This window comes from Artemia sp. Qi Xiang Cuo, chromosome 11, assembly GCF_049724085.1.
Source record: "Artemia sp. Qi Xiang Cuo chromosome 11, ASM4972408v1, whole genome shotgun sequence".
Taxonomy (NCBI): domain Eukaryota; kingdom Metazoa; phylum Arthropoda; class Branchiopoda; order Anostraca; family Artemiidae; genus Artemia; species Artemia sp. Qi Xiang Cuo.
Genome location: NC_142804.1, coordinates 30,320,426 through 30,347,366, shown reverse-complemented (window position 1 = coordinate 30,347,366; position 26,941 = coordinate 30,320,426). Strand labels below are relative to the sequence as shown.

Sequence of the window (26,941 nt, the reverse complement as noted above, 5' to 3'; positions counted from 1 at the left end):
TCTTTATCAATGTCTTTTGACAAATACGTTTGATAACACTGACATAATTGAAGTATTGGAGTTATCAAATTCTTTATTAACATTATTTATCAATATTATTAGTCGGATACGTCGGATGACATTGACAAAATCTATGTATTAGAATGAATAAATTCTTTATCACCATCGTTTGTCTGATAGGTCGGGATTAAATTGATAAATATAAGTATCAGAGCGAACATATTCTTTATCAACATCCCTTGCAGGATATGTCAGTTAACATTATCAAAATCAAAGTGTCATAGTGATTAGATTCTTTATCAACATCTATTGTCAGATGCATGGGATAACATTGACAAAATCTAAGTGTCAGAGTGAATAAATTTTTTGTATCTACATCTTTGTCAGATACATCGGATAAAATTGACAAAATCTAAGTCTCAGATTGAATAAATTCTTTACCAACATCTCTTGTCGGATACGTCGAATAACATTGTCAAAATCTAAGTATCAGAGTGAATAAATTCTTTATCAATGTCTTTTGGCAAATACGTTTAATAACACTGACAAAATCTATGTATCATAGTGAACAAATTCTGTAGTAACATTCTTTTGTCGGCGACATCAGATAACATTCATAAAATCTAAGTATCAGAGTGATAAATTCTATATCATCGACCTTGGTCAGATTTGCTTGATAAATTGAGAAAATCTAAGTATAAGACGGAATAAATTCTTTATCAATGTCTTTTGACAGATACGTTTGATAACACTGGTAAAATTGAAGTATCGGAGTGAACAAATTCTTTATTAATATTCTTTATCGACATCATTTGTCGGATAGGTCGGATAACACTGACAGAATCTATGTATTAGAATGAATAAATTCATTATCAACATCAAATCTAAGTATAAGACGGAATAAATTCTTTATCAATGTCTTTTGACAGATACGTTTGATAACACTAACAAAATTTAAGTATCAAAGTGAACAAACTCTTTACTAACATTCTTTATCGATATCTTTTGTCGGATACGTCGGATGACATTGACAAAGCTATGCATTAGAATGAATAAATTCTTTACCATCATCCTTTGTCGGATACGTCGGATAAAATTGAGAAATTCTAAGTATCATAGTGAATAAATTCTTTATCAGAATCATTTGCTGGATACGTCAGTTAACATTATCAAAATCTAAGTATCAGATTGATTAAATTTTATATCAAGATATATTCTCGGATACATAGTATAACATCGAAAAAATCTAAGTGTCAGAGTGAATTCATTTTTTCAATCAACATCTATGTCAGATATATGGGATAACATTGACAAAATCTAAGTGTCAGAGTGAATAAATTTTTCTGTATCTACATCTTTGTCAGATACATCGGATAAAATTGACAAAATCTAAGTATCAGATTGAATAAATTCTTTATCAACATCTCTTGTTGGGTACTGTGGATAACATTGTCAAAATCTAAGATTCAGAGTGAATAAATTGCTTATCAACTTCTTTTGTCTGATACATCAGATAACATTCACAAAACCTAAGTATCAGAGTGAATAAAGTCTTTATCAATGTCTTTTGACAGATACGTTTAATAACACTGACAAAATCTATGTATCATAGTGAACAAATTCTCTATTAACATTCTTTTGTGGGATACATCAGATAACATTCACAAAATCGAAGTATCAGAGTGAACAAATTCTATATTATCGACCTTTGTCAGATTTGCTTGATAAATTGAGAAAATCTAAGTATAAGACGGAATAACTTCTTTATCAATGTCTTTTGATAGATACGTTTGATAACACTGACAAAATTGAAGCATCGGAGTGAACAAATTCTTTACTAACATTCTTTATCGATATCATTTGTCGGATACGTTGGATAACACTGACAGAATATATGTATTAGAATGAATAAATTCTTTATCAATATCTATTGTTGGATAGGTAGGGATAAAATTGATAAAATCTAAGTATCAGAGCGAATAGATTCTTTATCAACATCCTTTAGCCGGATATATGGGTTAACATTATCAAAACCAAAGTGTCATAGTGATTAAATTCTGTATCAACATTCATTGTCAGATACATAGAATAACATTGACAAAATCTAAGTGTCAGAGTAAATACATTTTTTCTATCAACATTTATGTCAGATACATCGGATAAAATTGACAGAATCTAAGTATCAGCTTAAATAAATTTTTTATCAACATATCTTTTCGGATACGTCGGAAAACATTGTCAAAATCTGAGTATCAGAGTGAATGAATTCTTTATCAACTTCTTTTGTCTGATAAATCAGATAATATTCACAAAATCTAAGCATCAGAGTGAATAAATTCTTTATCATCATCTTTTGTCAGATATGCTTGATAAAATTGAGAAATCTAAGTATCAGAGTGATTAAAATCCTTATCAATGTCTTTTGACGGAAACGATTTATAGCACTGACCAAATCTAAGTATCAGAGTGAATAAAATTCTTCATCAACTTCTTTTGTCCGATAAATCAGATAATATTCACAAAATCTAAGTATCAGAGTGAATAAATTCTTTATCATCGTTCTTTGTCAGATATGCCTGATAAAATTGTGAAAATCTAAGTATCGGATTCAATAAATTCTTTATCAATGTCTTTTGACAGATACATTTGATAACACTGACAAAATTTAAGTATCAAAGTGAACAAATATCTTATTAAAATTCTTTATCGATATCTTTTTTCGGATACGTCGGATAACATTGACAAAATCTATGTATTAGAATGAATAAATTCTTTATCGTCATGCTTTGACGGATACGTCAGATAAAATTGAAAAATTCTAAGTGTCATAGTGTATATATTCTTTATCAACATCATTTGCTGGATAAGTTGGTTAACATTATCAAAATCTAAGTATCAGAGTGATTCAATTCTATATCAACATATATTCCCGCATACATATATTCCCAGGATAACATCGACAAAATCTAAGTATTAGAGTGAATAAATGTGTTCTATCAACATCTGTGTCAGCTACATGGGATAAAATTGACAAAATCGAACTATCATATTGAATAAATTCTTTAGCAACATCTTTTGTCGGATATGTCAGATAACATTGTCAAAATCTAAGTATCAGAGTGAATAAATTCTTTTATCAACTTCCTTTGTCGTTACCATCAGATAACACTCACAAAATCTAAGTATAAATTTTTTACCAGCATCATTTGCTGGTAACGTCGATTAAAATTATCAAAATCTAACTATCAGAGTAATTAAATTTTATATCAACATCTATCCTTGGATACATAGGATAACATCGACAAAATCTAAGTATTAGAGTGAATAAATGTTTTCTATCAACATATCTGTCAGGTACATCGGATAAAATTGACAAATTCGAACTATCAGACTGAATAAATTCTTTATCAACATCTTTTTTCGGATACGTCAGATAACATTGTCAAAATCTAAGTATCAGAGTGAATAAATTCTTTTATCAACTTCCTTTGTCGATTACTTCAGATAACATTCACAAAATCTAAATATCAGAGTGAAAAAATTCTTTATCATTATCCTTTGTCGGATACGTCGGATAGAATTGAGAAATTTTAAGTATCATAGTGAATAAATTCTTGATCAGCATCATTTGCTGGATACATCACTTAACATTATCAAAATCTAAGTATAAAAATTATTAAATCTATATCAACATTTATTCTCGGATACATAGGATAAAATCGAAAAAATCTAAGTATTTGAGTGAATAAATGTTTTCTATCAACATCTGTATCAGCTACACCGGATAAAATTGACAAAATCGAACTATCAGCTTGAATAAATTCTTTAGCACAATATTGTTTTAGGTTAATTTAGGTTCACTTAGAGTGCCGCATCTCTCAAAGTGAACCTAAGTTAACCAATCTTTTTGCATGTCTCTCTCACTATGAATATGTGTCGGAGCGGGTTTGCTGTCATCTATAACCAGTCTAACATAAATTCAACGCAACGATGCATAAAGTATTAATAAATTAATAAAAGTTAGATTTTATGAATTTTATCTGATGTATCTGATAAAGACGTTGATAATGAATTTATTCACTCTGATACTTACATTTTTTCAATTTTATCCAATGTATCTGACAAAAGATATTGATAAAAAACATTATTCACTCCGACACATAAATTTTGTCTATTTTATCCTATGTATCTGAGAAAAGGATGTTTGCATAGAATTTAACCACTCTGATACTTAGATTTTGATAATGTTATCCGACGTATCAAGAAAAGGACGTTGATAAGGAATTTATTCAATCTGATAGTTCGATTTTATCAATTTTATCCGACGTAATTGACTGAGATGTTGATAGAAAACATTTATTCACTATAATACTTAGTTTTTGCAGATTTTATCCTATGTTTTCGAGAATAGATGTTGATATAGAATTTAATCACTCAGATAGTTAGATTTTGATAATGTTAACCGACGTATCCAGCAAATGTTGCTGATAAAGAATTTATACTTAGATTATGTGAGTGTTATCTGATGTAAACGACAAAGGAAGTTGATAAAAGAATTTATTTACTCTGATACTTAAATTTTGACAATTTTATCCGACGTATCCGACAAAAGAAGCTGTTGTTCAATCTGATAGTTTGATTTTGTCAATTTTGTCCAATGTAACTGACACAGATGTTGATAGAAAACATTTATTCACTCTAATAGTTAGATTTTGTCGATGTTATTCTTGGATCCAAGAATAGATGTTTATATAGAATTTAGTCACTCTGATACTTAGATTTTGATAATGTTATCCGATGTATCCAACAATGGATGTTCATAAAGAATTTATTCAGTCTGATGCTTAGATTTTATCAATTTTATCTGACAAAAAAGATGATGATAAAAATTATTCACTCTGATACTTAGATTTTGTTGATGTTATCTTATGTATCCGACAAAAGAAGTTGATTAGGAATTTATTCACTATGATACTTAGATTTGGTCAGTGTTACGAAACGTACCTGTCAAAAGACATTGATAAAGAGTTTATTCACACTAATGGTTAGATTTTCTGAATTTTATCCGACGTATCTGACAAAGCACGATGATAAAGAATTTATTCACTCTGATACCTAGTTTTTGATAATTTTATCAAATGTATCCGTCAATGGACATTGACAAAGAATTTGCTCACTCTGATGCTTAGATTTGCTCAGTTTTTTCAAGCGTATTTGACAAAAGATGATGATAAATAACTTATTCACTCTGATACTTAGATTTTGTGAATGTTGTCTGACGTAACCGACAAAGGAAGTTGATAAAAGGATTTATTCACTCTGATACTAAGATATTGACAAGGTTATCCGACCTATCCAACAAAAGATGTTGCTAAATAATTTATTCAATCTGATAGTTTGATTTTGTTAATTCTATCCAATGTAGCTGACACAGATGTTGATAGAAAACATTTATTCGCTCTAATACTTGGATTTTGTCGATGTTATCCGATGTTTCCGAGAATAGATGTACATAGAATAGATGTTACACAGAATTTAATCACTCTGATAGTTAGATTTTGACAATGTTAACCGACGTGTCCAGCAAACGATGCTGATAAAGAATTTATACTTAGATTTTGTGAGTGTTATCTGATGTAAACGACAAGGGAAGTTGATAAAAGAATTTATTCACTCTGATACTAAGATATTGACAATGTTATCCAACGTATGTGACAAAAGATTTTGCTAAAGAATTTATTCAATCTGATAGTTCAATTTTGTCAATTTTATCCGATGTAGCTGACATATATGTTGATAGAAAAAATCTTTTCGCTCCAATACTTTGATTTTTTCGATGTTATACTATGTATCCAAGAATAGATGTTGATATAGAATTTAATCACTCTGATACTTAGATTTTGATAATGTTAACTGACGTATCCAGCAAATAATGTTGATAAAGAATTTATTCACTATGATACTTAGAATTTCTTAATTTTATCCGACGTATCCGACAAAGGATGATGGTAAAGAATTTATTCATTCTAATGCATAGCTTTGTCAATGTCATCCGACGTATCCGACAAAAGATATCAATCAAGAATGTTAATAAAGAGTTTGTTCACTTAAATACTTAAATTTTGTTAGTGTTATCAAACGTATCTGTCATAAGACATTGATAAAGAATTTAATCACTCCGATACTTAGATTGTCTCAATTTTATCAAGCATATCTGACACAGGACAATTATAAAGAATTTATTTACTCTGATACTTTGAATTTGTGAATATTATCTGATGTATCCGACAGAGGAAGTTGATAAATAGTTTATTCACCATAAGACTTAGATTTGGTCAGTGCTATCAATCGTATCTGTCAAAAGACATTGATAAAGAATTTAATCTCTCTAGTACTTAGATTTCTCAATTTTATCAAGCATATCTGACAAAAGGTGATGATAAAGAGTTTATTCACTCCGATATTTAGATTTTGTGAATGGTATCTGATGTATCAGACAAAAGAAATTGATAAAGAATTTATTCACTCTGATACTCAGAATTTGACAATGTTATCCGACGTATCCGACAAGAGATGTTGATAAAAAATTTATTCAATCCGATACTTAGATTTTGTCAATTTTATCCGATGTATATGACTTAGATGTTGACAGAATAAATTTATTCACTCTGAAACTTAGATTTTGTCAACGTTATTCCATGTATCTGACAATAGATATTGATACAGAATTTAATCACTCAGACACTAAAGGTTTTGATAATGTTAATCGACATATCCGGCAAAGGATGTTGATAAGGAATCTATTCGCTCTGATGGTTAGATTTCATGAACTGTATCCCAAGCTATCCGATACAGGATGCTGATAAAGAATTTAATAATTCAAACACATAGATTCTGTCAATGCTATCAGACGTCTCCGACAAATGATAGTGACAAAGAATGTTAACAAAGAATTTGTTCAATCCAATATTTCAATTTTGTCATTGTTATCAAACGTATCTGTCAAAAGACATTGATAAAAAAAAATTTCACTCCGATACTTAGATTTTCTCAATTTTCTCAAGCATATCTGACAAAGGAAAATGATAAAGAATTTATTCATTTTGATACATAGATTTTATGAATGTTATCTGATGTATCCGACAAAGGAAGTTGATAAAGAAATTTATTCATATCTGGCAAATGATGTTGATAAAGAATATATTCGCTCTGATACTTAGATTTTATCAATTTTACCTGACCTATCCGACAAAAGATGTTGATAATGAATTTATTCATTCTAATACATATATTCTGTCAGTGTTACCCGACGTATCCGACAAATGATATCGAAAAAGAATGTTAATAAAGAATTTGTTCTCTCCGATACTTCAGTTTTGTCATTGTTATCAAACGTATTATTATTATTATTTATTGGAAAACCCGTCATACAAAAAAGGAAAAGACGGAGCAATAAGCAGAACAAAAAAAGCAATTCACATAAACTTAGGGGTTATACAGGTGGTTTGTAGTGACGAACGCTGGAGCTAAGATCTAAATCAGCACTTAGAATAAATTACACAAAACGAGAAAGAAAAACACAATTATACACTGCTCTGTAGGTACGCGACATGTTTCTTTTCTTTTTTTAGGCTCCTAAATACAGAACAAACATAAATAATACGAACATCATTGCATCAAGCCGTAATTGGTAAAAAAAAATCAACAGTGAATTAAAAAATATATAAATTATATAATAATATTAACTATTTTAAATATTAAAATAAACGTTAAAAACATTAAAACAACACTTGCGCCTGCTTGTCTTGAACTCAGATCAGTCTCAATAAATTATTCATTTATCCCTATATACATAAATAACAAAAACAAGGAAATTATTCAATCACGTATCATTTTACAACTTTAATTAAAGAAATATGATTAAAACAACCGATAATTAATAAACAATTCTATTATTAGTAATATATGCAATATATTATAAAAAAAAATTGACACCAAAAATTTAGAATAACCCGTTTCACTTAAAATGAGCTCATGAAAAGTGAGACTTAATCATCGATCAGTTTAAAAACTGAAGCAGTTTCAATAATCGCGAAAATAAACCCTTAAAAAAAAATACATCTTAACTAATAGACCAATATTGACAACCAGGGTTGATTCAACTTCATTAAACGGGAATTATAAGCACGAATTTGCTTTTCCACAGCAATAATGGGGTCAGCAATGCTGAATTTTCTAATCAGATAAGAATTGCACGTCCGAGAGGTAAAACTTAAAAGATATTTTGCGAACCGGAAGAAAACTGAACGAATTTTTGACTTGTCATAATTTTTCAGCATTTTCCAAAACGGCGATATGTACAAATAATGTGGTAGAGTGACAGAGTTAAAAAGTTTCGAGAGAAGATGGTGGTATCTGTCAAAAGACATTGATAAAGAAGTTATTCACTCTTATACTTAGATTTTCTCAATTTATCAAGCAAATCTGACAAAGGTCGATGATATAGAATTTGTTCACTCTGATACTTCGATTTTGTGAATGTTATCTGATGTATCCCACAAAAAAATGATAATAAAGAATTTGTTCACTATGATACATAGATTTTGTCAGTGTTATCAAACGTATCTGTCAAAAGACATTGATAAAGAATTTATTCACTCTGATACTTAGACTTTCTCAATTTTATCAAGCATATCTGATAAAAGACGATGATATAGAATTTGTTCACTCTGATTCTTCGATTTTGTGAATGTTATCTGATGTATCCCACAAAAGAATGTTAATAAAGAATTTGTTCACTCTGATACATAGATTTTTTTAGTGTTATCAAACGTATCTGTCAAAAGACATTGATAAAGAATTTATACACTCTGATACTTAGATTTTCTCAATTTTATCAAGCATATCTGATAAAAGACGATGATAAAGAATTTATTCACTCTGATACTTAGATTTTGTGAATGTTATCTGATGTATCAGACAAAAGAATGTTAATAAATAATTTGTTCACTATGATACCTAGATTTTGTCAGTGTTATCAAACGTATCGGTCAAAAGAAATTGATAAAGATTTATTCACCCTGATACTTAGATTTTGTGAGTGTTAACTGATGTATCCGACAAAGGAAGTTCATAAAGAATTTATTCACTATGATACTTGGAAGTTAAAAAAATTCAGTCCATGAAAAAAAAGTGCTACTACAATAATTATTTTTCTAATAGTAAAAGTCACGACTAACATTTCAATATCATTCTCAGTTTGAATTTGGAAAATATTAAATGTGTATTTTTTATGTTTTAAGTATGTTTTATATCATTCTAAGACTTGTAGAAAAAAGTTGAAAAAATTAAAATATTGATAAAATGTTCACTCTGATACTTAGATTTTGTGAATGTTATCTGATGTATCCCACAAATGAATGTTAATAGAGAATTTGTTCACTATGACACATAGATTTTGTCAGTGTTATCAAACGTATCTGTCAAAAGACATTTTTGACAAAGAATTTTTGACATTTTTGATAAAGAATTTTTGTCACGCTGATACTTAGACTTTCTCAATTTTAACAAGCATATCTGATAAAAGACAATGATAAAGAATTTATTCACTCTGATGCTTAGATTTTTTAAATGTTATCTGATGTATCAGACAAAAGAATGTTAATAAATAATTTGTTCGCTATGATACTTAGATTTTGTCAGTGTTATCAAACGTATCGGTAAAAAGACATTGATAAAGATTTATTCACTTTGACACTTAGATTTTGTGAGTGTTAACTGATGTATCCGACAAAGGAAGGTCATAAAGAATTTATTCACTATGATACTTGGAAGTCCAAAAAATTCAGTCCATAAAAAAAAGTGCTACTACAATCATTATTTTTCTAATAGTAAAAGTCACGACTAACATTTCAATATCATTCTCAGTTTGAATTTTGAAAATATTAAATGTGCATTTTTTATGTTTTGAGTATGTTTTATATCATTCGAAGACTTGTAGAAAAAAGTTGAAAAAAATTAAAATCTTGATAAAATGTCCAATCATTGATTGGAAATTCAAAGATCTAATGGCCTTTTTAATAGTCGAAATTGATTTGAGGGCAACTAACCCCCCTCTCACGCCTATCTTTTCCCCAAACACATCCAATCAAAATTTTTAGATGGCCATTTTGTTCAACGTAGTTGATTTCCAGATGGAAATTATGTTTTTGAGGAGGACACTCCCCCAAAGCCCCCTGGGCAAGGGTTATCTGATGTATCCCAATTGTTATGTGAATGTTATCTGATGTATGTTGTATGTAAAATGTTGTTTAGTGAATATTATCTGATGTATCCCACAAAAGAATGTTAATAAAGAATTTGTTCACTCTGATACATAGATTTTTTTAGTGTTATCAAACGTATCTGTCAAAAGACATTGATAAAGAATTTATACACTCTGATACTTAGATTTTCTCAATTTTATCAAGCATATCTGATAAAAGACGATGATAAAGAATTTATTCACTCTGATACTTAGATTTTGTGAATGTTATCTGATGTATCAGACCAAAGAATGTTAATAAATAATTTGTTCACTATGATACCTAGATTTTGTCAGTGTTATCAAACGTATCGGTCAAAAGAAATTGATAAAGATTTATTCACCCTGATACTTAGATTTTGTGAGTGTTAACTGATGTATCCGACAAAGGAAGTTCATAAAGAATTTATTCACTATGATACTTGGAAGTTAAAAAAATTCAGTCCATAAAAAAAGTGCCACTACAAACATTATTTTTCTAATAGTAAAAGTCACGACTGACATTTCTATATCATTCTCAGTTTGAATTTGGAAAATATTACATGTGATTTTTTTTATGTTTTAAGTATGTTTTATATCATTCTAAGACTTGTAGAAAAAAGTTGAAAAAATTAAAATATTGATAAAATGTTCACTCTGATACTTAGATTTTGTGAATGTTATCTGATGTATCCCACAAATGAATGTTAATAGAGAATTTGTTCACTATGACACATAGATTTTGTCAGTGTTATCAAACGTATCTGTCAAAAGACATTTTTGACAAAGAATTTTTGACATTTTTGATAAAGAATTTTTGTCACTCTGATACTTAGACTTTCTCAATTTTAACAAGCATATCTGATAAAAGACAATGATAAAGAATTTATTCACTCTGATGCTTAGATTTTTTAAATGTTATCTGATGTATCAGACAAAAGAATGTTAATAAATAATTTGTTCGCTATGATACTTAGATTTTGTCAGTGTTATCAAACGTATCGGTAAAAAGACATTGATAAAGATTTATTCACTTTGACACTTAGATTTTGTGAGTGTTAACTGATGTATCCGACAAAGGAAGGTCATAAAGAATTTATTCACTATGATACCTCGAAGTATCATAGTGAATCTCCCCTCTCTCACGCCCACCATTTCCCCAATTTCATCCAATCAAAATGTTGAGATATCCATTTTGTTCAGCGTAGTCGAAAGTTCTGGAAATTAGATTTTTTTAGGATGATAACCCCATAGCAGCCCTCAGTACAAGGGTTGTAAGTTATGTCCTGGGGGAATATAAGGTTTATATAGAAAGTTGTTGTAGAAATTTCAAAAAGGGCTTATTGGATTGGAAATTCAAATTGCCCCTTTTAATAGTCGAAAGTGAGTGGAGAGTAATTAACCCCCCTCTCACTCCCGCCATTTCCCTAAACACATTCAATCAAAGTTTAGAGATAGCTACTTTGTTCAACGTAGTTGAAAGTTCTGGAAATTATGTATTTGAGGATGACAAACCCCCCAGAGCCCCCAGGGCAAATGTCTTGGGGGCATTTAAGGTTTTTATAGATAGATTTGTCATAAAAACTTCAAAAGGAGCTCATTCAATTGGAAATTAAGAGGGCTAGTGCCCTTTTTAATAGTCGAAAGTAACTGGAGGGTAACTGACCCTCCTCTCACGCCCACCATTCCCCCAAACACATTCAATCAAAATTTTCAGATAGCCATTTTGTTCAACGTGTTCTGGAAATCAGGTCTTTGAGGTTGACACCCCCCCCCGCCCTCAGAGCAAGAGTTGTAAGTTATGCCCTGGGGGTATATAAGGATTTTATTATAGGGTTTAATATTTTTATGCTACCTCTGCTATTACAATTACCACTAGTCCCTGGCGTCACACCTATAAGAGAATCACACCTATAACTATGTCAATATAAAAGGAACAGAAATTAGTTAAAAAAAACTTTTTTCATAAAATAAGTTTTTCAATGAAAAGCAAAGAACTCCATTAAGCCAAAAATTAGTGAAAATAAAATCAAATAATCTACCAAACGTGAAACTACCACAAATCAGCATCGATAAATAAATGAAACCCACAACGAACAGAAATTACAATAAATAATCAAGACAAATTGAAAACGAGCAGAAATTAACATTAGTAGGGTTCCAAACCCCTATGCCTTCCCAAGGCCACAACATAATTTTTACTTTACTGAAAAAAAAATACAAATGAATATGCATTGTTAGTTATGAATATACAAATTAATATACATATACTGATATTTAGTAATCAAAATATTAATATTATTTATTTGATTAAAGTTATAAAAGTAAAAACATTTATATTTTTTCAGTAAAGTGCAACTTTACTGAAAGTTGCACTTCAGTAAGTGAAGTGCAAATTCAGTAAGTGAAGTATTTTTTCAGTAAGTGATAGCACAAATCATAGGCAGCGCAATGGTGCTGCCTAAATAAAGAGCGATGTGGGCGCAATGTATTATTTTTATTAGGACAGGGCAGTTCGTATAGAAGGAGTTATCTTAGAAACTTCGAAAACGGCTCATTTGACAAGAAATTGAAAAATCTATTGCCATTTTCAATAGAAGAAAGTGATTGGAGGGCAATACGATCAGCTATATTACCCAAATTTAAAGAATTGCCGAACTGTCTTAAAGAACATTTGTGATAATTTTTTTTTACCTATTCAGACATTGTCACGAACTAACTTTACAAAATCAACCTCGATTTTTAAATTAATTGACTAATGAAAAAACCTCGAAGCTTTAGATCTATATTTGCAAGGCACTTGAAAAACCTATTGAGAGCTCCTTCATGTTTTTCAACTTGATACCCTTGTTTACTGAGACAAGAAGATAAGACCATGGCTTGTGGAACAAGAATAAAGAAAGACAAAAATTGAGAGGAATGACTTCTCACTAGTTGTAAAAACTGTTGTGCTTTGAAAATAAAGTTTCAGCAAGTGATCTCAGGCCCAACCGAACAGATCTGTTTGAAATTCCACACTTTTCCTACTTGTAATGCTAGAAGGATTTCCAGAAGACATGTCATGCCTATCAAAAATAAAAGAATTCTTGCTTAGAATCCTCTTCTCTCAAGCCATGGACCACTTTACTACTTCTGGTTCCTAAGAAAAACTTATTTCTCTCTTTGCATGCTTTAAATCAACTGTAGGACAACTCATGTCTGTTTAAGCCCTAGATATACTCTTGAAAGTTTCTTGTTCGTGCCACAACATACTTCCAAGTTTAGGAGAGTTATAACCTAGAGTGTTTAAGTTAAGATAGGTGCTTGAAACCGTAACTGGAGAGTTTCAGTTTGGTAGGTAAAGCAAGGCTTCGGCTCAAGTTCTATAAGGAATATCACCGGATTCTCTAAGGGTAAACATGAGGCAGTTGCCTATTCCTCTTTTTATGATAGAATTGCTTAAGTATTCGCATCTTTATGCATGCATGAAAACTCATAAATTTGGTAATTATTTATTGTTGAAACACGATGAAATAGCTGGTAGCGCCATAATTCATTTTGAATTACTGAAAAACAGAATTTCTTGTTTGAAAAATTCGAGTGGAAAAAAAACACGTCAGAAAAGTACTTCACTAGTAATGCAATAATACCCATATTTTTTTATATTCTAGTACAGAAAACATAACACCATCTTCAACTAATGCCCCGTCTTCTCGATGCTCATCGGTTAGCGAAGACATCCAACGAACCCCATATCGAGTTTTGATGATCGGTGCAACGGGTGTTGGTAAAACTGCCTTAACAAGACAGTTCATGACCTCTGAATACCTGAATGCCTATGAGACATCATTTGGTAAGTGCTCTACGGTTTCCTTTTGAGTTTTTTGTGTAAATATTTCTGTGTTTGGCAATACGAATTCTACTTTCATTTGATTTTTGTAGAGAGTAGGATTGAGCTTTAGCATAGATTTTGGAATGTTCTTTATTGAAAAGCATTTCAAAAAGAAAGAAGGATCAAATCTTAAGTGAACAACTTCTGGCGTTCTCAAGCGAGCGGCTGCTGGTAATCTCAGCAGTTCTTGTATCACCACCAATCATTGTTTGTTTATCTTTTATTATATATTGTTTGAAAGAAACCAAAGAAGTTAATAGCATTTACGGAAAATGGAACTGATTTTGCAAAATCTTTGAAAAAAAGGTACAAATAAAAGCAAAAGAAAATGTATCGTTGGCAATATGAAGATGTACATCCTATCAAATTTCCTCTTCCGTAAAGATGATGATTTTACACTTTTTTTGTTTTGTATTGTTGAAGGAAGAATCACAATTTAACCATGTCACTGAAATTACAGAGCATTAATAACATTTTCAGAAATGACAATAATGAAAAAGAAGTATCGAAAACATACTGTTTTGGAACCTTGTGAAACATATTGTTTTACTGTGATAAAAAATACCCACAAAATATCCTTCTATGGCTACCTTTGTCCCCAAGCCTTACTTAGAAGCAGCATGAAATATTATCATTGCCTGTTTTATTTATTTTGATTATAGAAAGCTTTTGCTTCTAAAATTTTTCATTGCTTGGGCTTCGAGTATTTTATTTACTAGCTTCAGATAATTTTTTCATTCATTTGAAACGTGTCAAAATAACAACAAAAACTCACTCAATTCTCAGAAAAGTAAAAATAATAAAACAAAATTTTTTTTTTAATTGTTTGAAGCTTCAGCCACAGCTCTTAAATGCTCCAGAGCCTCTAGACAATTTTTTTTTCTTTTCTGTCACTAAGCTTGAGCAGAGAATTGAATAAATACAGCTTAATAATTAATTTGGCTTGTGGAAAAAGGACAATATTAAAAAATACCTAACACTACTGGAAATTGAAAAAAAGGCTTAACTTTCAAACTAATCAACATAGAAAAAAAACTCTCTACTACGCCTCTATGTAGCCTACTACTTCTAGCTATAATCCCTAATATATAAAGACAAAGTTCTTACTAATCATATATAGACAGAGTTTAGTATCACAGGAAAATTTTCAGTTTGGTTGGAATGTTATTGTTTTTTCAATAGCCTGTTCAGGTGAACACCACAACCGAGATTCTTTTTATTATTAGTGTAAAATCCCTATGTCTTTAATGTCCAATTTATTTGTTGTTTTTAGAAAGCTTTTGTTTTCAAGCTCTGTCGTTGTTAGCGCCATTAAGGCATGTTTGTTTTTCTTCCAAGACAACAGAAGAGTGAAATCAATCAATGACAATGAGCCAAAATGGAAATTCAAGGTGTCACGAATAGCATCCATAGAACCATGAATAGCCTACTGTCCATCACGGTTGCAGCAATACCTGCAACCTTACAAAGAACAAACAACAGCCTAAAGTCAATAAAATTAAAAAAAACCCGTTTTCTACAAAATTGTCTAGTGGGAAAAAATTCACAAATAACATAACATAAACTTATGAATCCCACCTTTAATTCACATTCAGCTGAACAATGGTGTCTAATTGTGAACATATATTTTTGAATGTTTCAGAAGAGCCCGAGGCCCTTCAAAATGACGTCAAGTATAAATGAAATATATACCCTTGAAATTACTACTGTCGAAAACCCTTAACGATAGAATTACAGTTCAGAATAAAACACCCTGTGTGAATTCCAAATGGCCATTCCAAAATTTTGTTGAGATATCTTTGCAGATTAGGTAGCTAAAAATGGAATGGGAGGGGGACTGGCTGGTCTTTGGCCACTTTTTAACATCCTCCTCAATATGCCGTGAAAGTTTAAACTTAATGCCCAGCTGTTCTTGTTATACTGCAGATACAGCCTTTTTGATAAAGAGGACGCACAAAGTCTCTTTAGATTTCGTTTAACATGCCCCTCAACATTCCCTGAAGTTTCACATTACTACTCTTAATCTTTCCAAACACACCTAGAGTCAAACATCCCCCCAGTTCCTAATTATCAATCCTGCATGTAACAAAGCGCAAATGGCATAGTCTATAATCCTTGCCTTGGGGGCTATGGGGGCATTGCATCTCCCGGAGGCATAGCTACTAGACTTTTTGACTGTTTTGAACAAATTCTTTTTTTCAAAAATTTGATTAGTGGGGAGGGAATCGAGCATCTAAAACAGACAAGGGGGCTGGCTGCCTTTCAATAGCCCCTCAACACCCCTCTCAGCATCTCCCGAAGTTTTCAACTTAATACCGTCAGCCGTTCCTTATATATTGATGGTACGCACTTCTGACAATCAGCACGCACACAATGTATTTTATTTTGTTTGGCATCCCTCTCCAAGACGGTGGGGGCTTATGTTCATCCCCATAGGCATAGTTAATTTAGCTTTTGACTATTTTTAACAAGATGTATGTTTAAAAATTTGATCAGATTTTTTAGGAGGGACGGTAACAAAAAGGCATGGGAGGGGGCTGGCGGCCCTTCAGCCACTTTTCAATATCTTCCTCGATCTATCCTGAAAGTTACGACTTAATACCTCCAGGTGTTCTTAAAATATTGCAGATCCTCGTTTTGATAAACTGGATGCACATAGTGCCTTTTTATTTAATACAACATACCTCTTTACATACCCCAAAGTTTCACCTTAATGTCTTTAGCATTTCTGGATGAGCCCAGAATCAAAAATTTTCCCTTTTCTGGTGATGTATCCTGGGTATAAACAAAGGGCAAATTGCATAATTTACAATCCTTGCACCGGGGAAATGGGGTTGCATAGCATCCTTGGAAGTCTAGCTATTAGACCTTTTGACTAGTTTGAACAAAACGACAATTCCCTAAATTCGATCGGTGTTGTGCAGAGGGGTAACTAAACAGGGCAAGGAGGACGGCTGTTTGCCTTCCAATCTTTTTCCAACGTTTCAACATACCTCCAAATTTTCACCTTAATACCCTTAGCCGCTCCTTCGGTGTTGCTGATATTCCCTTTTTACAACTTGATAGCACATAGTGTGTTTTGATTGTGAATCCCTCTCAACATTTTCTTAAAGTTTCACCTTAGTACCGATAATTCTTTTTGGAGACCCAGGGCCGAACATACCCTTTTTACCAATAATTAATTTAAAAAACTTTTTCCACAAAATAAGTTTTTCAAAGAAAAGTAAAGAACTCCATTAAACCAAAAATGAGCAAAAATAGAATATAATTATTTACTAAACGTGAAGCTACCACAAATCAGCATCGATAAATAAATGAAACCCAAAACGAAGAGAAATTACAATACATAACCGAGTCAAACTCATAACGAGCAGAAATTTACATAAGTTGGGCTCAAAACCCCTATGCCTTCCCAAGGCCAGAACATAATTTGCAACTACTGAAAAAAATCTAAATGTTTTTATTTTAATAACTTTGATAAATCAAAGAAAATTAACGTTTTGATTACTAAATATCAGCATATGTATATTAAACTGACAATGCACATTCATTTGTATTTTTGGGATGGGTTGTCATCCTTAAAGACCTAATTTCGAAAACTTTCAACTGCGATGAATAAAATGGTTATCTAAAAATTTGGATTGGATGTGTTTGGGGAAAAAGTGGGCATGAGAGGGGGGGGGCTAGTTGCCATCAAATCACTTTTGACTATTATAAAGAGCACTAGCCCTTTGAATTTCCAATCGAATGAGCCATTTTTCAAGTTTCTACGACAAATATTTCAATAAAAACCTTATATGCCCCTAGGGCACAACTTATAACCCTTGCCCTGAAGACTGTGGGGGGAGTGTCCTGCTCAAAGGCATAATTTCCTAAACTTTAAACTACGTGGATCAAAATGGCTATCTAAAACTTTTGACTGGATGTGTTTGGAGAAATGGTGGGCGTTGAAGGGGTGTTAGTTGCTTTTCAATCAATTTTAACTATTAAAAAGGAGATTAGCCATTTCAGTTTCCAATCAAATGAGCCCTTTTCGAATTTTCAACGACAATACGTTCTATAAAAACCTTATGTGCCCCCAGGGCATAGCTTACAACCCTTGCCCTAAGGGCTGTGGGGGAGTGTTCTCCTCAAAAATATAATTTCTATCTGGAAATCCACAACACTGAACAAAATGGCAATCTAAAAATTTTGATTGAATGTCTTTGGGGAAAAGGTTGGCGAGAGAGGAGGACTAGTTGCCCTCAAATCACTTTTGACTATTAAAAAGGGCACTAGACCTTTGAATTTCCAATTGAATTAGCCGTTTTTCAAGTTTCTACGACAAAGATTTCAATTAAAGCTTATATTACTCAGGGCATAACTTATAACCCTTTCTTTGAAGACTGTGGGGGGAGTGTCCTGCTCAAAGGTATAATTTCCTGAACTTTAACTGCGTGGAACAAAATGGCTATCTCAAAGTTTTGATTGGATGTGTTCGGGGAAATGGTGGGCGTTGAAGGGGTGTTAGTTGCCTTCCAATTACTTTCGACTATTAAAAAGGGCACACGCCATTTCAATTTCTAATCGAATGAGCCCTTTTTGAAGTTTCTACAACAACGGGTTCTATAAAAACTTCATATGCCCCCAGAGTATAACTCACAACCCTTGTCCTGAGGGCTGTGAGGGGGCTGTGATCTCAAAATTTTGATTGGATGTGTTTGGAGGAATGATGGGCGTACCTTAAAAAGGGCACTAGGCCTTTGAATTTCCAATTGAATGAGCCTTTTTTGAAGTTTCTACGACAACGCCTTCTATAAAAACCTTATATGCCCCCAGGGCATAACTTAAAATCCTTGCCCTGAGGTTTGTGGGGAAGTATCCTCCTCAAAAACATTTTTTCTATCTGTACATTAACTACGCTGAACAAAATGGGTATCTCAAAATTTTGATTGTATGTGTTTGAGGGAATGATGGGCGTGGGGGGGGGGGGCTAGTTGCCCTCCAATCACTTTAGACTATTAAAAAGGGCACTAGCCCTTTGAATTTACAATCGAATGAGCCTTTTTTGAAGTTTCTACGACAACGCCTTCTATAAAAACCTTTTATGCCCCCAGGGCATAACTTAAAACCCTTGCCCCGAGGGTTTTAGGGGAGTGTCCTCCTGAAAAATATACTTTCTATCTGGAAATCTACTACGCTGAACAAAATGGTTATCTAAAATTTTGATGGGATGGGTGGGGGCGACTGCGGGGCGGGGGGGGGGGCAAGGTGCCCGCCGATAATTTTTAACTATTCAAAAGGGTACTATCCTTTTGAATTTCCAATCGAATGATCCTTTTTTGAAGTTTCTATGGCATCATTTTCTATAAAAACCTTATATACCCATAGGGCATAACTTCAAACCCTTGCCCCGAGGGTTGTGGAGGAGTGTCATCCTCAAGAAGATATTTTCTATCTGGAAATTAACTACGCTGAACAAAATGGCTATCTGAAAATTTTGATTGGATGTGTTTGGGGGATGATGGGCGTGGGGGGGCTAGTTGCCCTCCAATCACTTTCGACTATTAAAAAGATACTAGATACTCCAATTTTTATTCGAATGAGCCCTTTTCGAAATTTCTAGGACAGCGCCTTCTATAAGAACCTTACATGCCCCCAGGGCATAACTTAAAACCCTTGCCCTGAGGGCTATGGGGGAGTGTCCTCCTCAAAAAGATATTTTCTATGTGGAAATCAACTACGCTGAACAAAATGGATACCTCAAAATTTTGATTGGATGTGTTTAGGGGAATGATGGGCCCGGGGGGGCTAGTGGCCCGCCAATCACTTTCGACTATTAAAAAGGGCACTAGCCCTTTGAATTTACAATGGAGAGAGCCTCTTTTGAAATTTCTACCACAACACCTTCTGTAAAAACCTTATATGCCCCTAGGGCATAACTTATAACCCTCTCCCCGTGTGTTGTGGGGGAGTGTCCCCCTCAAAAAGATATTTTCTATTAGGAAATCAACTATGCTGAACAAAATGGCTATCTCGAAATTTTTATTGGATGTGTTTAGGGGAATAATGGGCGTCGGGGGGGCTAGTTGCCCTCCAGTCACTTTTGACTATTAAAAAGGGCACTAGTCATTTCAATTTCTAATTGAATCAGCCTTTTTTGAAGTTTCTATGACAACGCGTTCTATAAAAACTTTATATGCATCCAGGGCATAACTTACAACCCTTGACCTGAGGGCTGTGAGGGGGTTGTCATCCTCAAAGACCTAATTTACAGAACTTAAAACTACGTTGAATAATGTGGCTATCTCAAAATTTTGATTGGATGTGTTTGGGGAAAAGGTTGGCGTGAGAGGGCGGTTAGTTACCCTCCAATCACTTTCGACTATTAAAAAGGGCACTAGCCCTTTGAATTTCCAATCGAATGAGTCTTTTTTGAAGTTTCTACAACAAATCCTTTTATAAAAACCTTATATGCCCCCAGGGCATAACTTACGACCCTTGCCCCGAGGTTTGCAGGGGGAGTGTCCTCCTCAAAAACATATTTTCTATTTAGAAATTAACTACGCTGAACATAATGGCTGTCTCAAAATTTTAATTAAATATGTTTGGGGGATTGAGGGGCGTGGGGGGATAGTTGCCCTCCAATCACTTTTGACTATTAAAAAGGGCTCTAGCTACTCCAATTTTTAATCGAATGAGCCCTTTTAGAAGTTTCTACGACAACGCCTGCTATAAAAACCTTATATGCCCCAGGGGCATAACTTGAAACCCTTGCTTCGAGGGTTGTAGGGGAGTGTCCTCCTCAAAAACATATTTTCTATCTGGAAATCAACTACGCTGAACAAAATGGTTATCTCAAAATTTTGATTGGATGTGTTGGGGAAAAAGGTGAGTGGGGGGGGGCGGGGGGCTAATTACCCTCCAATCACTTTTGACTATCAAAAAGAGCACTAGCCCTTTAAATTCCCAATCGAATGAGCCTTTTTTGAAGCTTTTATGACAACGCCTTCTATAAAAACCTTAGATGCCCCCAGGGCATAACTTACAACCCTTGCCCTGAACATTGTGGGGAAGTGTCCTCCTCAAAAATATATTTTCTATCTGGAAATCAACTACGCTGCACAAAATGGCTATCTCAAAATTTTGATTGGATCTGTTTGAGGGAATGATGGTCGTGGGGGGGGGGCTAGTTGCCCTCTAATCACTTTAGACTATTAAAAAGGGTATTAGCCCTTCGAATTTCCAATCAAATAAGCCTTTTTTGAAGTTTCTACGACAATACCTTCTATAAAAACCTTATATGCCCCCAGGGCATAACTTAAAACCCTTGCCCCAAGGATTGCTGGGGAGTGTCCTTCTGAAAAACATATTTTCTATCTGGAAATCAACTACGCTGAACAAAATGGCTATCTCAAAATTTTGATTGGATGTGTTTGGGGGAATGATGGGCGGGGGGGGGGCTAGTTGCCCTCCAATCACTTTCGACTATTAAAAAGGGCACTAGCCCTTTGAATTTCCAATCAAATGAGCCTTTTTTGAAGTTTCTATGACAACATTTTCTATAAAACCTTAGATGCCCCCAGGGTATAACTTCAAACCCTTGCCCCGAGGGTTGTGGGGGAGTATCCTCCTCAAAAAGATATTTTCTATCTGGAAATTAAGTACGCTGAACAAAATGGCTATCGCAAAATTTTGATTGGATGTGTTTGGGGGATGATGGGCGTGGGGGGGCTAGTTGCCCTCCAATCACTTTCGACTATTAAAAAGATACTAGATACTCCAATTTTTAATCGAATGAGCCCTTTTCGAAATTTCTACGACAACGCCTTCTATAAGAACCTTACATGCCCCCAGGGCATAACTTAAAACCCTTGCCCTGAGGGCTGTGGGGGAGTGTCCTCCTCAAAATATATTTTCTATGTGGAAATCAACTACGCTGAACAAAATGGATATCTCAAAATTTTTATTGGATGTGTTTGGAGGAATTATGGGCGTGGCGTCGGGGGGCTAGTTGCCCTCCAATCAGTTTCGACTAATAAAAAGGGCACTAGCCCTTTCAAATTACAATGGAATGAGCCTCTTTTGAAATTTCTAAGACAACACCTTCTGTAAAAACCTTAGATGCCCCTAGGGCATAACTTATAACCCTTGCCCCGTGGGTTGTGGGGGAGTGTCCCCCTCAAAATACATTTTCTATTTGGAAATCAACTATGCTGAACAAAATGGCTATATCAAAATTTTTATTGGATGTGTTTGGGGGAATGATGGGCGTCGGGGGGGGGGGGGGCTAGTTGCCCTCCAACAACTTTTGACTATTGAAAAGGGCACTAGTCATTTCAATTTCTAATCGAATGAGCCCTTTTTGAAGTTTCTATGACAACGCGTTCTATAAAAACTTTATATGTCCCCAGGGCATAACTTACAATCCCTGCCCTGAAGGCTGTGAGTGGTGTTTCCTCATAGAAGACCAACATTAAAGAACTTAAAACAAGTTTGCATATTGTAGCTATTTCAATATTTTTATTGGATGTTTTTGGGGAAATGATTAGCATGAGAGGGAGGTTAGTTGCCCTCCTATCACTTTAAACTATTAAAAATGGCATTAGTCCTTTGAATTTCCAATCGAACGAGCCTTTTTTGAAGTTTCTACGACAAATCCATCTATAAAAACCTTATATGCCCCCAGGGCATAACTTACAACCCTTGCCCCGAGGTTTGTAGGGGGAGTGTCCTCTTCAAAAACATATTTTATCTTTAGAAATCAACTACGCTGAACAAAATCGCTATCTCAAAATTTTAATTAAATATGTTTGGGGGATTGATGGGCGTGGGGGGATAGTTGCCCTCCAATCACTTTTGATTATTAAAAAGGGCACTAGCTACTCCAATTTTTAATCGAATGAGCCCTTTTCGAAGTTATTACGAGAACGCCTGCTATAAAATCTTATATGCCCCTCCTCAAACACATATTTTCTATCTGGAAATCAACTACGCTGAACAAAATGGTTATCTCAAAATTTTGATTGGATGTGTTTGGGGAAAAGGTGGGCGTGGGGGGGAGGGGGGCTAATTGCCCTCCAATCACTTTCGATTATCAAAAAGAGCACTAGCCCTTTAAATTCCCAAACGAGTGAGCCCTTTTTGAAGCTTCTACGACAACGCCTTCTATAAAAACCTTAGATGCCCCCAGGGCATAACTTACAACCCTTGCCCCGAGGGTTGTGGGGGAGTCTCCACCTCAAAAAGATATTTTCTACCCGGAAATCAACTACGCTGAACAGAATGGATATCTCAAAATTTTGATTGGATGTGTTTGGGGGTATGATGGGCGTGGGGGGGGGCTAATTGCCCTCTAATCACTTTAGACTATTAAAAAGGGCACTAGCCCTTTAAATTTGGAATTGAATGAGCCGTTTTTGAAGTTTCTTGGACAACGCCTTCTATAAAAACCTCTTATGCCCCAGGGCACAACTTAAAACCCTTGCCCCAAGGGTTGTAGGGGAGTGTCCTCCTCAAAAACATATTTTTTATGCGGAAATCAACTACGCCGAACAAAATGGCTATCTCAAAATTTTGATTGGATGTGTTTGGGGGAATTATGGGCGTGGGAAGGGCTAGTTGGCCTCCAATCTAATTTCGACTATTAAAAAGGGCACTAGCTACTTCAATTTCCAATCGAATGAGCCCTTTCTGAATTTTTTACGACAACTCCTTCGATACGAAGCTGCCCATGAAAAATCCTTATATGTCAACTGTTAACAATGGGGAACTTGCATAGCTTATAGCCCTTAGCCCGGAAGATGGGAGGGGTTCAACCTTGGAGGCATACTTATTTGACCTTTTGACGTAAATGGCTGTCTCAATATTCTGATCTGATGTATTTGGGGAGTTAAGGGTGGAGTAGGAGGGGATGGAGTGGTTGCTGTCAAATCACTTTTGACTCTTAAAAGGGAACTATAACTTTTGATTTTGAATCGAATGAGCCTCCTCCAAAGTTCATTCGACCACTTCTTCCATATAAAAATTATATTTTAACAATGGACAGCTTTTATAACTTACAACCCGTGCCACACGGGCTTGGGGGCTGTTATTTGACCTTTGGACTATTTTGAACAAAATGGCTTTCTCAAAATTTTGATCGGATGGATTTTGGGGAAAAGGACGAGGAAGGGGGGCTGTCTTTCGATCACTTTGGACTCTTAAAAAGGGAACTATAACTCTAGATTTCCAATTGTATGAGAATCTCTGCAAGGGTTTCACGACCACCTCTTCCATAAAAATCTTGTATGTTAACGATTGGCAACTTGTATAACTTTCAACCCTTGCCCTGTGGGCTCTGGGGGGTTCTGTCGATCCTGGAGACACAATTATTTTCATTGTGGATTATTTAAAAATGGCTATCTAAAAAAAATTATCGGATGCTTTTGGGGAACAAAGAGTTTTGGGGGAGGGGGTTGATCACCCTCTGATCACTTTATACTCTTAAAAAGAGGGTTACACGAGACAGAATAGTTATTTGACCTTCAGACTATTTTGAACAAAATTGCTATTTAAAATTTTGATCCGAAGCATTTGGGGGAAAAGCATTAAGGGGGGACTTCGATAATTTTTGATTTTTTTATAGGGAACTAGAACTTTCGGTTTCAAATCCAATGAGCCTCCTCAGAAGTTTATATGAAGCACCTCTGGGAAAAAAAAATATCACAATAAAACATTGAAGCCTTATGGCTCTTTACTATAGGCAACGCTGTAGCGTTGTCTCTGATTTTGTAACAATTTCGGTGCAATGCAATTCGGTGTCCACAAAAATATGAAGCTTCTGGATGAGAATGTTTTCCAAGAAATGCTGGCCAAATTCAGTAAAATTATAAAAACAATTTTGGGAATGTCAATAAAATCATTCTAGGAAAGAGCTTATAAACTAAAATCTACTCTAAAATCCTTCAGTCTAAGTGCCTTGCTCAGGCCAAGGCACTCAGGAAACTTTGCGATACTTCAAAAGCCTCCTTTGTTTGTCACCAAATACTCCTTCAAAAGTTCTTTCTGACTTCGACCCTTGTCAAACACGTGGAAGCTTCCTAGGAAACGACAAAAGTTCTAACTTTACAACTCTCTAAAATAGTTCTCTTGCCAGGCTGAAATATCGTTTTATGGTGCACATGTTATAGCTACATGTCCTCCCTGACACTTTTTGCGCCACCATAGTACAAAGATTAAGCAAACTAAGTAAACTATAAATAAGCTTGTTTTCCGCCTACAAAATTAGATTATTGCGCTCAACAGAGCTGTCTGTTCTTTATTTTTTTTACTCTTAGTAAAATTATCAACTGTCTATCGGAGGATTAAAGGGATCTTTCGGTTGTGTTTATTCAAAACGTAGTAAGTGACAGGTTATTTAAACTTGGATAACAGTCTTAACAATCTAAGCCCGGCATGCTCAACCAGTTGGCCCAATTATTTTTCCTGAGACCATTAGTGTCAGGTATGGTACAGTAAAAGAGCCAGGGCCATCCACGAGACATTATTAGATGAGTCGCCTCTTTTTTTTTTACTGAGGCTAAATGGCCAGCGAAATGACTATTTTTTTATTAATTTGTCTTTAATGAAGTAAAAAAAAAAATGGTTTTCAATAGGAGCTAGCAGGCACATTGCCTGCTATTACTGAGGCTAAATGAGGCTAAAATGAGGCTTTATTACTGAGGCTAAATGGCCAGCGAAATGACTATTTTTTTATTAATTTTTCTTTAATGAAGTAAAAAAAAAATTGTTTTCAATAGGAGCTAGCAGGCACATTGCCTGCTATTACTGAGGCTAAATGAGGCTAAAATGAGGCTTTATTACTGAGGCTAAATGGCCAGCGAAATGACTATTTTTTATTAATTTGTCTTTAATGAAGAAAAAAAAATGGTTTTCAATAGGAGCTAGCAGGCACATTGCCTGCTATTACTGAGGCTAAATGAGGCTAAAATGAGGCTTTATTACTGAGGCTCAATGGCCAGCGAAATGACAATTTTTTTATTAATTTGTCTTTAATGAAGTAAAAAAAAAAATAGTTTTCAATAGGAGCTAGCAGGCACATTGCCTGGTATTACTGAGGCTAAATGAGGCTAAAATGAGGCTTTATTACTGAGGCTAAATGACCAGCGAAATGACTATTTTTTTATTAATTTGTCTTTAATGAAGTAAAAAAAATGGTTTTCAATAGGTGCTAGCAGGCACATTGCCTGCTATTACTGAGGCTAAATGAGGCTAAAATGAGGCTTTATTACTGAGGCTAAATGGCCAGCGAAATGACAATTTTTTTTATTAATTTGTCTTTAATGAAGTAAAAAAAAATGGTTTTCAATAGGAGCTAGCAGGCACATTGCCTGCTATTACTGAGGCTAAATGAGGCTAAAATGAGGCTTTATTACTGAGGCTAAATGGCCAGCGAAATGACTATTTTTTTATTAATTTGTCTTTAATGAAGTAAAAAAAAAATGGTTTTAAATAGGAGCTAGCAGGCACATTGCCTGCTATTACGGAGGCTAAATGAGGCTAAAATGAGGCTTTATTACTGAGGCTCAATGGCCAGCGAAATGACTATTTTTTTATTAATTTGTCTTTAATGAAGTAAAAAAAAAATGGTTTTCAATAGGAGCTAGCAGGCACATTGCCTGCTATTACTGAGGCTAAATGAGGCTAAAATGAGGCTTTATTACTGAGGCTAAATGGCCAGCGAAATGACTATTTTATTATTAATTTGTCTTTAATGAAGTAAAAAAAAAAATGGTTTTCAATAGGAGCTAGCAGGCACATTGCCTGCT

General features: G+C 34.0%; 1 protein-coding gene across 1 annotated transcript in view; it reads left to right on the top strand.

The window, feature by feature from the left end:
- Positions 1-26,941, top strand: part of LOC148946861 (uncharacterized) — a 270,490-nt gene that overhangs the window by 132,316 nt on the left and 111,233 nt on the right. Inside the window, exon 4 of the mRNA XM_089096450.1 lies at positions 13,933-14,114. Within this exon, the coding sequence (XP_088952576.1) occupies positions 13,933-14,114 (182 nt within the window). The remainder of the gene's footprint in view (positions 1-13,932; positions 14,115-26,941) is intronic.